Source organism: Montipora foliosa, chromosome 11, assembly GCF_036669935.1.
Source record: "Montipora foliosa isolate CH-2021 chromosome 11, ASM3666993v2, whole genome shotgun sequence".
Taxonomy (NCBI): Eukaryota; Metazoa; Cnidaria; class Anthozoa; order Scleractinia; family Acroporidae; genus Montipora; species Montipora foliosa.
The window spans coordinates 44743853-44756352 of record NC_090879.1 but is presented as its reverse complement, the minus strand read 5'-3'; the positions used below and the strand labels follow the sequence as shown (position 1 = coordinate 44756352).

Below are 12500 nucleotides of genomic sequence, written 5' to 3'. Positions count from 1 at the left end.
AAATGGTTGATCGTCTAAACTAGCTTTGCTCCATTGGCAGCACCTTGATTTTCTTCCTCATTGTATCACAAATTATTGGCTGAAATTGCCTTGTTTTCGGCCTCAGGTGCAACGACTTAGAGAGAAAATTAAAGAACAAGAAGCAGAGCATATCAAGCTTGTAGAGGAAAACAACAAGCTGAAACATGACAAACAAATTGCAGTAAGTACATGAATCGTGTTACATGTTTTAGGTCATTTGTAACCCTTCATACTTTTCCTTGCCTCGATTAAAATCGGGGCCGTTTGTAAACTCTCCAGGAGGTTTGCAACTTTCTTCTAGAATTGCTAGATGGCGACAAAAAGGATCTAATGAGATACATGTATATACTGCGTCGCCCAATATGGTAGCGATTACATAAACGTGCAAAGGACTTGGCCTTTAGCACATGACATCTCAGTTGCTGTTTGTTTCCCAAATCTAACTAATGACTGGAATGCTGATGTTGCGAACCTGGCTGATCCTTCGGGAATAAACTCTATTTGCATGCAAGTATTTTCCTTCGTTTTGGTTATTGTAAAAGACGTAGCTGCCGATCACGTGATAGGATAGGTGCTGCTCTAGTGGAGTGAAGAGGCATCAGGTCAAGTATGACACGGGTCAGCCACTCAGCATTTCCGAATAAATGGCTTATTGCTATGTTAAATTGTATCTGCCTCTCTGTAGCAAGCATCAATGGAAAGTGAAAATGCCAAGTTAGAGCATGAAATAGCAAGCACCACTAGGCGACTGAAAGAGTTGACTTCACAAATTAAGCAGACCAAACTAGAAACGACTTCTTTGGAACGGACACTAGAGCAATGGTAAGTAATGGGAAAGATTCTTTCAAAGTAGCCTCATGAAAAATAAATACGAAATAAATAAACAAACAAAAGGTAGCCTTGCCTACTTTCTTCACACCAAGGAAAAGCGAGCGATTTTTAAGCGCAGGTTGGCAGTTGGCCTGGCATTTCTTTTTGATACCTCTTGCGCCCCCCTTTTTTTTTCCTAGTTCAATTTTTGTCTCGGATGCGAGCGTAAATTGATCTGGACGCTGGCTTGACAGTCTCCGTTAAATTTCAATTCTGAAACCAAATTCTTCTTCCTTGCCTGTGAAACTTGGCGAGCAGGCTTAAATTTTCATTTTGTTAACTATTAAATAAGCTGGTCTGATTCTCACTCAGTTCATGCCTTTTACACGTAAACGCAATGCAAGACACCAAACCTGAATCACGTGACTGAAATTGAAACCTGATACCCTGCCTCATTCCAGGCCCTCCATTCAGTTTGGGGGAACTTCGCAAGCTCAGCAGGCACGAAAAACATTTACACGTTCGGCTATCGCCTCCTGTGCCACTTTTTTGTTCTTACCACATTTTGACGTCATCTCAGTGGTCTTTTTCTTTTTTTAAGCACGCGCGTTTTTGAAACGCGTACGGCAACCGGAAGAGAGCATCTCGCGGGCCAGGACTGTGGTGTCTCTCAGATTTTTATACTAATCATCTCTAATGGAAAAAAGATACTTAGCGATGTAAATGTGGTTGTGTGAAGACAAGTTCAAAGCTCACTTCCGGTTGCCGTCCGCGTCTCAAAATCGCGCGTGCTTAAGCTCCCTAACTGAACAGACGCACGGCAAACGTGATTCTATTTGTTTAACAGTAGTTTTATTCGATTTCCTTATGTAGAATAGTTTAACGATTAGTACTGTTATTCCCTAGCGACCCAAGCGTAGCACAAGCAACATGCGCAAATACATTAGCCTTTTGATCATTCGGGAGCTTAAGCACGCGACGCTTTTGAGCCTCGGACGACAACCGGAAGTGAGTAGTTTTCCTATTTAACTAGACTTGACACTAACACATTTATCTTTGTAAAGGCCTGGCCAAACGCTCACAACATTTCAACGCAACATCTTGCAACCTTGTTGAGCACAACATGTTGCGTACGTTTGACCACTCTGTTGCGATATGTTTGGCCAGGCCTTAAGTATCTTTTAAATATTAGAGAAGACTAGTTTAAAATTACGTGAGAGACTACCATTCTGGCATTCGAACTGTTCACTTGCGGTTTTCCTCCGCGTGTCAAAAACGTCGTGTGCTTAAACTCTCTAGCAGCACTAAGAGACACGGATTAACAGCAAGTGGATGTGTCTTCGTGTTTTTGTTCGTATGGTCGCTCGTGAAAAACAGCCTTTGTCCATCCAACGGTTGTATTAACTAAATTCAACGATATCATCCGATTTAGTGGCATCCAATTTTCCCTAACAGTGGTAAACAGAAGATCACAGATGAGAAGACCATCAAGCGAACTCAGCAAGAAGTTGAGAAGATTGAGGAGGAACAAATGGAGGTAATTATGCGCGTGTATAATGATACATTGTACTATATAATACTATACAGTGGTGTTGATGATGAAAACAGTATAATAATCATCATCATCATCATCGTCATCATCGCTTGGAGGGAACAACTGACACCCGCAGTTGTGTGATCGTTTTCTCAGACTTGTTTAGCTTTACATTCATTTCCTCAATGTCTTTGCATGTTTAATCTATACGTGTGTCGTTAACTGAAGCGTTATGCGTTTATCGGCTAAGTTGCTTAATATTTCGCTGGAAAACTGTCAATATTCGAGAGATATAACAACGCGTTCACTGCGAACAGCGAATGTCAGTCTAAGATTTGCATTTTGTAAGAACCAAAAAAACGTCTTTGATTTTGGCTCTTTTTTGCCTGTTATACCTTTTTCTGACGGGAGAGAGATACAGAGAGAGAAAAGGTAGATTAAGAAATGTTTCTGCTTTTATGGGAAGCCGAAAAATCTGCCTTTTGTCATTTTACGGAAAGGCAATTCTAAATCTCTTTCCAGAGGGGAAGGGAGGGGGGAAAGGTGGGTGGGTGGGTATGTCTGAGCTGTCAGTCAGCATTCAGTTTCGTTGACGTCAGATTTTGGCGTTTGACTCTTATAAGTTCGACGCCACTGTATAAAACAGGACGGGTTTTTTCATTTTTGTGTCTAACAGTATTAACTTTGGCCTTTGTCAATGAATAGGTTTCCAAGGAAGAGACGAAGAAAGTGAAAGTCATTTTTAGCAACCTCACCGAAACTCTTTTCTTGAAGAAAGAAGAAGTGTTAACTGTTGAAGAGTCCCTAAGGACAACTGCCGAAGCTCTCAGAAAACAGCTCAAAGATGAGGCTCATGCCAGAACCGTGCTACAGGTTAGGAGAACTAGCCCTTGAAGAGATTTAGATTCATAACAGTTTTTCTTCATTCACCCTGAAGAAGACCGACAAGTCGGTCGAAACGTGTCTTGTCTTCATTTGTGTTTTATATGTTTAGGAAATCGTATGAACGCGAGTGCATTTCGTGATTTATGGGCACCAGTGATGTTTTGTTCGTGCTCGTATTATTCCAGTTTTGGGTTTAGTTTTCTTTCAGTCGCCCATGTTTGCCAGACATTCAACCAGGTCTGTGTAGCTTTCAACGTGTTTTTGTTTTTCGCATTTTCTTTAAGTTGCTCAACGATGTTTTGGTTTGACAAACCAAACCGACTGTGAGCCATTTATTTTCACTTTGGTGTTCAAATTTGGCGCTTCCCAGATGTTTCCATAGCAACTTCCGTATTGCACTCTATAACCTGGATTGCACTCTATGACCTATCTATGCATTCGCCATTGGCCAATCAGAAACAAGATATTTTGTTGAGTATATAATAAATTTCTATATATACCAAGCATAAAATGGGCGTAATTCTGATTGGATCAGTTTTGCAAACAATAACTTTTATCCTGAGCTTATCAGAGGAGAAAATAATTATAAATAATGGTGTTTATCATTCGATGGATTTTTTCCTTCCTTTTCATTGGCCGAGAGCCCATCACGTGACCTGCAAATAACTGTCTACAAATAAGTGTTTTGCTGCAAATAATATTCTGCTCATGCGTAATTGAAACCACGCTCTTGTGTGAAAATGGCAGTTTGCTTTCCTGAGCTTTCATATTGTTGGGAATTGTGAAAAATAACTTTAACTCAGTCGTCAAATGATAAAACAATTATTGAACTGGGTTATCGCAAAATATGGTGCTCAACCTCGTCCAATAATAGTTAATTTATTCACGAAATAATGGTACCGTCTACAATACAGTGAATTGCAATTTTAACGAAATTATTAAGGCTACAAATACAAGTAAATAAAATGTATATGTGATAAAAATATATACAAACATTTACTTCAAGTAGTATCATTCTGAGAGCACGTTTCTGTAATGATTCGAGTTTCTCTGACAAATATGCTGGTAATGATGGTCCCCAAACTGGACAGCAATATTCAAGAGTTGATCGAATCAACGTACCATACAGGCATCGTAGATGGGTTGCAGGCACATTGGCATGTTTCATAACTCGAAGAATATGTAGACGTCTGGAGCTTTTAACTATCATCTCATCCACATGAGTATTCCACTTCAAGTTGTTTTGGAGTGTAAGACCTAATACCTTATGTGACTGGACTCTTTCAAGGTCTACACGATCGATTGTTAGGCCAGGAGTACATACGTCACTATTGGCAAAGGGGATGATCATCTCTTTGCACTTTTTGGGATTTAATTTCATATCGTTGTAAGATGCCCAGTGGTTAACCTGATCAAGTGCTGCTTGGATGTTAGAGTTTCCTTTAACCGGAGTGGTCTCAGATATTGTTAAATCTCCACTAACATACTTACAGTATGAAAGTGGAGATTTTAATTCGAGATCGTTGACCATTATAAGGAAGAGGATTAGTCCCAATTTAGTTCCCTGTGGGACACCAGCGGCCATCTTGAACCACTGGGAGACATCTCTGTTGAGCTTTACACACCGGTGGCGATCGGTTAGAAAGCTGCATATCCACGGTATAATGGAGGGTCGCACACCCAAAGCTATGATTTTCTGTATAACAAGAGAGTGGTTAATTCGAGCAAAGGGCTTTGAGAAATCTAGTACACATGCTCTTAGATATTCTCCAGGCTCATCTAGAGCAGACAACCAACTGTGGATTAGATCTAGAAGAAAATAGGTGGTAGATGAACCCTTAAGGCTGCCAAACTGTTAAGCATGCATCAATGATGTGGCCAATATCTTCGAGCATGCTGCATCCAAGATACAACAAAGTCCTCCAGCACTTTAGCTGATATGGGAGTTAGAGATATCGGTCTTGTATCTCCTTCACTTGATGGTTTCGATGAGTTGGGAACAGGAGTGATGTGCGAATCTTTTCACATTGATGGCATGACGGCAGTCAAAAGCGATTTATTAAAGATTGTAGCAACTGGTACTGCTAACTGATAGGCAAACACCTTTAAAATGCGCGGATGTACGTTGTCGAGATCAGCGCCAGCTACCTTGTTGGACTTTAGGTTAGGAAACTTCGTGCACACCTCGTAGGGCTCTATGGTTGGAAATAAGTCTTTTCCCGCACTTAGCTTGCTTTGGATTATTATTGGTTCATTACATTTTCTGCGCCTGTTGTTATTAGGTCTGGGTCGCACTAGGTAATTGTCACAAATTCCGAAAAAAAAAAATGGCAACCCCATTTTTTGTTCGGTATCCTGTCAAAAAACGCGGCCTACCCGAAGGCAAGACACCAGAGTTTGACAAAAAATTTGTAAGGTTCTCGCGCGTCGGTTGCACTCGTACAAGCTTTACGTTTGACCTTTTTTTGCAAAACAAATAAAAAATCCGCTGGTGCGACCGGGCCTTTAGTCAACGAAAGTAAGGTTTGGCCTGGTTATACAAAAATGCTTTAACACTAAGACTTTGACTTATCGAACGATGTTTTTAACTCGACTGTTAGTGTAAAGTATGCCGTGCGTGCAGGGATTCTCGTCTTTTATCCGCTTTGGAAGCGAAGGAAATTAAAAGACGATAATCAACTAATCAAAGGGTATATACTTAGTTTGAAAAATTACTTCAAAACAATGAAACACCGATATAATAACAAGAATTGGCTTTTCCCCCGGGGATACTATGTTGTTCAAATTTGAGCAAATCTTGTATCAAGGGAATCCATCAAGTGTTTAAAGAGGTGCAAGTTCGGAATGATATAGTTCTTTTTGTAGTTTTATTAAAGGGGCTCTGTCAACACCCTGCGAGCAGAGCCTCCATTTGTCTTTTTCTTTACTGAGAAGGAGAAAAGTAGGCTCTGCCCGAATCGCGTCAACTCTTTGAAGCCGCCGCAGCCCGAACTTCTGGACTAGTCAATCTTGCTTTCTCTCGTCAAACCAGTTTTTCCAGTGCGAGCGTCCGTTCAGTGACAAAACCGATGGTTATAATTGAGCCCGCTGACCATGAAAAACCAAGATGGCGGCGAGATCTGGCATATTAGGCTTGGGTTCGAGACTGTATCCTGGCAACATGCAGTGCATATTCAATAAAGATCTTACTCGATTCATGCAGAGCCTTTCTCGAGAACACCAAATCGAGCAAGCAAAAGAAAGGCTCTGCTAGCAGGGTGCTCTGTCACATATCCTTAAAGCAATTTTAAGACTCAAAATGACCAAAAAGTAGAATGAAACATTGCATAGTAATAACCACTTTAAATGGTTATTTGTATTTATGAGAAAAATGGGGAAATTCCTAAGAATTCGTAATAGATGGTTTGCAACCAATCTCTTGAAACACCCGATGAAATAGACTTTAGTGCAATGTACAATTGCTGATAGATGAGCAAAGGGAGCTAATGAGAAATCTCTTGTCTTCGTCCGTCAACATGGCGGTGATGACGTAGCGTGAAAACCACCTATAGGGAAGATATCGTTTACAAACATTACTTTTGTTATTCAAATATGCCAATCACAGGAACAGAGGACCTTTTGTTTCGACGGCCAGTGAGGCTCTGGTTGGCACATAGATGACAATCGGTGACGTCAACGATGTCATGCCTATTATCAAAACCCTCGGAATCCGTTTCGAAAGAGCATTATTTACTAGTTCAAAATACATGATTCGCTTAAGATCCCTGAAACATTCCATGACATAGCCCCTGAAAAGAAAACTTGACAAAACCGTTGAATGGTGACCACTCTTTTTTAGGACGAATTTTTCAAAATTTATTATGTGTATCCACGTATCAAACTTTCAATTACAATTTGTTGTTGTTTTTGTTGTTAAAGGCTCGGATTACATCAGACAGTCAAGACGCTTCCAAGACCCATATTGAATCCAAAAAGAAACGCGAAAAGGTATTTGCTATACTTTTAATTTTTCTGTGATCTACACAGAAGCACATTTTGTTGGTGCCATCATCAGCAGCACTTTAGAGTTTTGGTAATTTTAAAATCCTCTTAAGAGGAGAGGTTCATACAGATGACCAACCACTGTTAAAGGGGTCGGCAGGTCGATCAGAAAAGTAAAGTTAGGTCGAAAGTAACGACAGCATGCAGCTGCCTTCTCAAGGTCCGATCCCCTGCCACATTTACTCCCAGGCCATAGCGGGCTGTGAGAAAAGGATTTTCCACTAGTTTCAATGAATTACAACTATAGTATCAATCCAGTTTGTACCTTAGTTTAAGGCTGGACACCCTTTTTCCAACACTACCGAATTCTTAGAAAATTACCCTTTTGTCCGAAATCATCGTGCCATAGCAGCTTGCGCATGTGGCGTTCATCCTTTAATTAACACCAAGCTTGGATAGTGAGTTCGCTTTTATCATTCTGTAGGCTACCCAGCGGGCAGAAGAAATAGAGAAACTTGTGGAAAATGTTAGAGATCAGGTCTGTTTTATCTTTTTCTGTCATTTTTACCTCTTTGCTTACCCGTTTTGTCTTCATATTTTATTCAAGATTTAAGATGTTTTTAAAGTAGCGTAAAAGCTTGTCCATGAACGTTTTTCTCATTTCGTATTGCTGGTTTTAGTTTAATAGAGCATTTTCACGGTTGCAGTTTTTTCTAATTTCTTGATACGGTTTTTGATAAACTTGTCATCTTGTTCTCTTAGGTTTCAAAGTTGGAGAAAATTCACAACGAAAGGCAACAGGTAGGCAAAAATGCAGTGCGTGACTCATTTGAAATGGTGGTCAAAAAGTGAAGTTATGGCTCGTGTGCAAGCAAGGTCACAAATGTAAGGGGAAATGAAGGAAAAGGGACAACAATATTACGCGGTGTTAAGCGCCGGCTACGCGTTGTAACATTGTTAGAAGAAGACGTCTCAACATTGATATAAGAACGCTTCTAACAATGTTGGATACACGTATAACATTGTTGGAAACACGTCACTTTAGTCCACCTTCGCCATTTTGGATTGTTCATGGTTCTCGGATTGGAGACTGGGCCCTTAGCTCTGATTGGTCTTTGCAATACAACATGGTTGAGAGGGCGGCTACGCGCTTCAACATTTATTGTATGTTGGAGAAAATGTTGATCGAAATCAAAACATTCTTCCAACAAAGAAGTTGAACAAACATCATCAAACATGCATGCTACACGTTCAAACATTGTTGATCCAACAAATGTTTGATCGTGTTGCCGAGGCTTAAATTAGCTTGGAAAAGCAATCTCGTATAGTACAAGTAAGCTATAGATAAATTGGGTTCTGCGCATTTTTAGGTTTAATTCCTGTTAATTTACAAATTTGATAGCTTTGGCCCTGTTAAAATTCTTTAAAAAAAGGAAGAAAGTTCTGACGCAAAGTGAAATTATTTTTCAAATTTTAGCTTTTTAAAGTCAGAGCGTTTGGCGCATTTTCATTAAAATTGATTTGCAAGTTAAGAGCTTCGCTTATATCATTGTTTTTTTAATTGACAAAGTTATAAAATCAAGTGAAGCTATGATCCTCGCAGTTATGAACGCAATGTTGGCAATTGCGTAGAGGAGCCTGAAAAATTCAGGACTTCAACTGGGTTTGACTGAACCCGTGATCTCTCGATGCCGGTGCGACGCTCTAACCAACTGAGCTATGAAGTCACTGGTTTGTTGAGAGCTGGTTATTTCTGGGTTTCTTTGTGTGATGAATGAATCAACGAACGAAATGATATATGAAATGAATCATATTGAACTGCGGATATGAAATTAAATGAAGCTGAGTTTGAACCTCTTCGCAATTTTAGCAATTGCATTCATAACTGTGAGGATCATAGCTTCACTTGATTTCATATCCGCATTTCAATATATGATTCACTTCATATATCATTTCGTCTAAAGTTATAAAAAAATCTATAAGTTATTTTTCTCCCTGTTTGTAAACTCTCTAATTTTGGTCAAGTCTGCAACCGTTATGGGAAGGAGTGGAAAACAAAACCGCTGGTTCAAGAGTGCAATTTATTGAAGGTGCAATGCAATGCACGCGAGTGTTATTAGAGGCATTGGGAATGTCCTATACTCCGCAATAAATTGAATTTAAAATTTGTGGTGTATAGAAAGTGACTTACGGTTTTTTTTTGTTCTTTAAGACCGTCGTTCAACTGGACAAGATCTTGGAGAAAGTGTCTGTACAGCACGAAGAAATGGAATCCAAATTTAAGAGTGAAATTGAGGATTTAATACCCAAGGAGGAGGAGCTTAAGGTCGGTAATGGAGAGTGCCTTTTGCAGCGCTGTACTGACAAAAGCAGTGCAGGGGTACGCATATTCAGGTCGCAGGATACCCAAGTACAGCTCAAGCTGAAGCGTTACTTTAACTAGTACACCCTCACGGTATCTACATGTAACTAACAGAATCGCCATTTTTAATAGGTTTAAACCCTGGCGCAGAGGATTCTGCTCCGATTCAATTACCTATACCCAAATACAGAACTTTTAACTTCAAATCGCCCGAGTGTAGGCCTTAAACTTAGACTTGCATGTTTTTCATCTTTCCGTTTTTTTGTTTTGTTTTGTTCGCATGTCCCTTTTTGACAATGTTGTACTGTCTCGCATTGATAAAATGGTTTGATTCTGTCCTACCCTCCTCTTCTACTTCTCTATTTTTCCACGCACCGTCATGTATCCACGTTACCCATGTAGCCAACTTATTCGAACTGCTTTTTTGTGAACAACTTTTCTTTTAGAGAGAGACAATGGAATTCACGAAACGACTGGATCACATCACGTGGAAATCAGAGATGATGGAAAAGAAAATGACCGACATGGAGTCTTCGACACAAATGATGAATAAAGTCATAGCTACAACCCAAGAAGCCCTTGACGATTTAAAGTAATTGTTACCATTTGATCATATATATCATATATCTTTATTTGCCCTCGGATTTTTAGAGTAGCTTGGTGTAGCTAATATCTCCGAGCATTTACCCTCCCAACCATGATACACCACAGAAGACAGACCACAACACCGGGAACTACATGCCCTACTCTTTACGACAAGTGTGCGGGTTCTCTGATCGTGTCATTATACTGCAAACGTTAGGGCTTTATGGTAAATAACTCAGGCATACTCCAAAAAGATCGGAATGCTTCTGACTGGAGCGAAACCTATGACTTTCGGATTACTTGTTGGGATTTTGGGAAAGTAATTGGGTGCACTCTTGCTTGAAGCACGCTATTTTTTTCCGAGTACGACATAGTAGTTAACAACTAAAAGAACTTATCGGCAAGATGAGCTGACTGATGAGGTGACTGTTATAATGAGTTATGGTTGACTCATAGAAACCCTACAGGAGTACATCGCTTGACACCTTACCTGACACACTGACGAGGCACTGAGTCGAATGCTACTAACTTTTCTGTACTTACCAGTGGGAGGGGCGGGCGAGAGTAGAAATGGTGAGGAAAAACAGCAAGCGCGCGAACTGAATTTAAGATCCGCTACGACCTGCAACTTTTACCATGTGCGCTCCTGCACAACGCAGCGGAGATCCCTACAGCGGCCCTAGGGGATAACAGCGCTGGCCAACAATGCCTCGATTTTAATTTTGCCTAAACTTCATTTAGCCACAAAATACTCATGTCACTCATTATACGCGCATTCACCTTCTCACTTTTTTAATAAGTACAAGCTGCTCCTTCTACAATCAGGGATGTCGCGGGATGGTCTAGGATATAGCCATAATGACAAGCACGCTCCGGATCATGAACGTTTTTTTTCATACCCTTCTCTTCAAATTAACATCGCTACTGTCCGATGAAATTGGCGATAAACGTCTACTTTATCGCTCTAAGCTTACTTCTCAAGGAGACCTGAACACTGCAATAAAACGCTATCCCCCCCAACTAAGGAATGTTTGTGTGGTCTTCCAAAAGCTTACACGACTCATTACGCTGCAATGAGACTAGTTTGTTTAAGGTAAGTTCTAAATAAATCCTGGGTAGTTACGGTCTTTTTCCGGGCCAAACGAACAATCAACCCCATAAACTGGCCGTTAGCCCTCACAAAGACCAGAAACGACCCAAAGTCCACTGAGAACTTGTCAAGAGCAAGACTTTCCATGCTGAACAAGATTGCCAGAAAAGTGGCTTAAAAAATTTAAGGGGAAAATATTCATTATTGTCTTGCAAAAGGCGCTGGGACGTATTGAATCAGTCATTTGTCTATTGCTTTGAAGGCTACAGCTTAACCTAGCTTGCTCTGTGTTATTTTATTCTAGCGAGGAAATGACGGAGTTGAAGATCCAGATAGAGACAGGGTTCGAAACAGAACAAGACTTGAAGAAATCCGTGCATCAAATTGAAGGTAAACAAACCTAAAGCATGTTGTCGTTACATTAAAGTACATTAAGGGGGGAAACTTAGCTGTTTTCTTAGGTAATCACCGGTGGGCACAGTTGCAAGAGGTCGCATGCCCGTAGTCGGATTATTACTTGGGATTAGTTTAAAAAATAGGGGGAAGTTTGGCCTTTGTAATTCCATTTGAAAACAATTACTGACGTTCTCCTAGGAGCAAGCGTAGCTCAAATGATTGTTGCGTGTCTTTGACAGCAAGGGGTCGCAAGTTCGAGTCTCAGCAACATCAACGTCTGTTTCAACTTTCCTCTCATTTGTGTAGCTATTTATATACGGTAAACCTTTAAATACTCGTGTAATGGAGCGCACTGACAGAGTGAGGGGGGTAAAGGGCGCACCGCGTCGGCTTCCACTGATACCATCCTTGTAACTGAAGGAAATACTGACGTTAAATAAAGTGACTTTTCTTTAGTTTTCCTTTTTTAACACACGAGGGAAAATTTTGGTCTCTGGCTCTTTTTGAACACCTTTCCTACTTATTTTGTCCGTGGGTAGTTTTGTTTGCTTGTAGAAGTTTAATAAACTGGGACAATTGCGAAAAGGAATGAAAAACGTGAACTTGCAATTCGTTTTCCACGATGTTTTCGAAAACGCCGCCTTCGCAGATCTATAGATCCCTGTGAAAGAGTACGTCCAACCCGCCTGAATTGCAGTCTTCGACACAATCACAAATCCTTCCTCGCAAACCGTAAAGACCTGTTGAAACGGTTTCAGCAAAAGAAAAAAATCAAGGTCGCTGCCTAACGGTCGCCCGGGCGCCTTATTTGCGAGCGCGGGCGACCAAATTTCTAA

General features: G+C 40.5%; 1 protein-coding gene across 1 annotated transcript in view; it reads left to right on the top strand.

The window, feature by feature from the left end:
• Positions 1-12500, top strand: part of LOC137977556 (coiled-coil domain-containing protein 178-like) — a 43928-nt gene that overhangs the window by 26188 nt on the left and 5240 nt on the right. Inside the window, exons 10-19 of the mRNA XM_068824806.1 lie at positions 107-202; positions 707-843; positions 2287-2368; positions 3071-3238; positions 7169-7237; positions 7716-7769; positions 7994-8032; positions 9444-9557; positions 10040-10185; positions 11573-11658. Coding sequence (XP_068680907.1) covers positions 107-202; positions 707-843; positions 2287-2368; positions 3071-3238; positions 7169-7237; positions 7716-7769; positions 7994-8032; positions 9444-9557; positions 10040-10185; positions 11573-11658 — 991 coding nt within the window. The remainder of the gene's footprint in view (positions 1-106; positions 203-706; positions 844-2286; positions 2369-3070; positions 3239-7168; positions 7238-7715; positions 7770-7993; positions 8033-9443; positions 9558-10039; positions 10186-11572; positions 11659-12500) is intronic.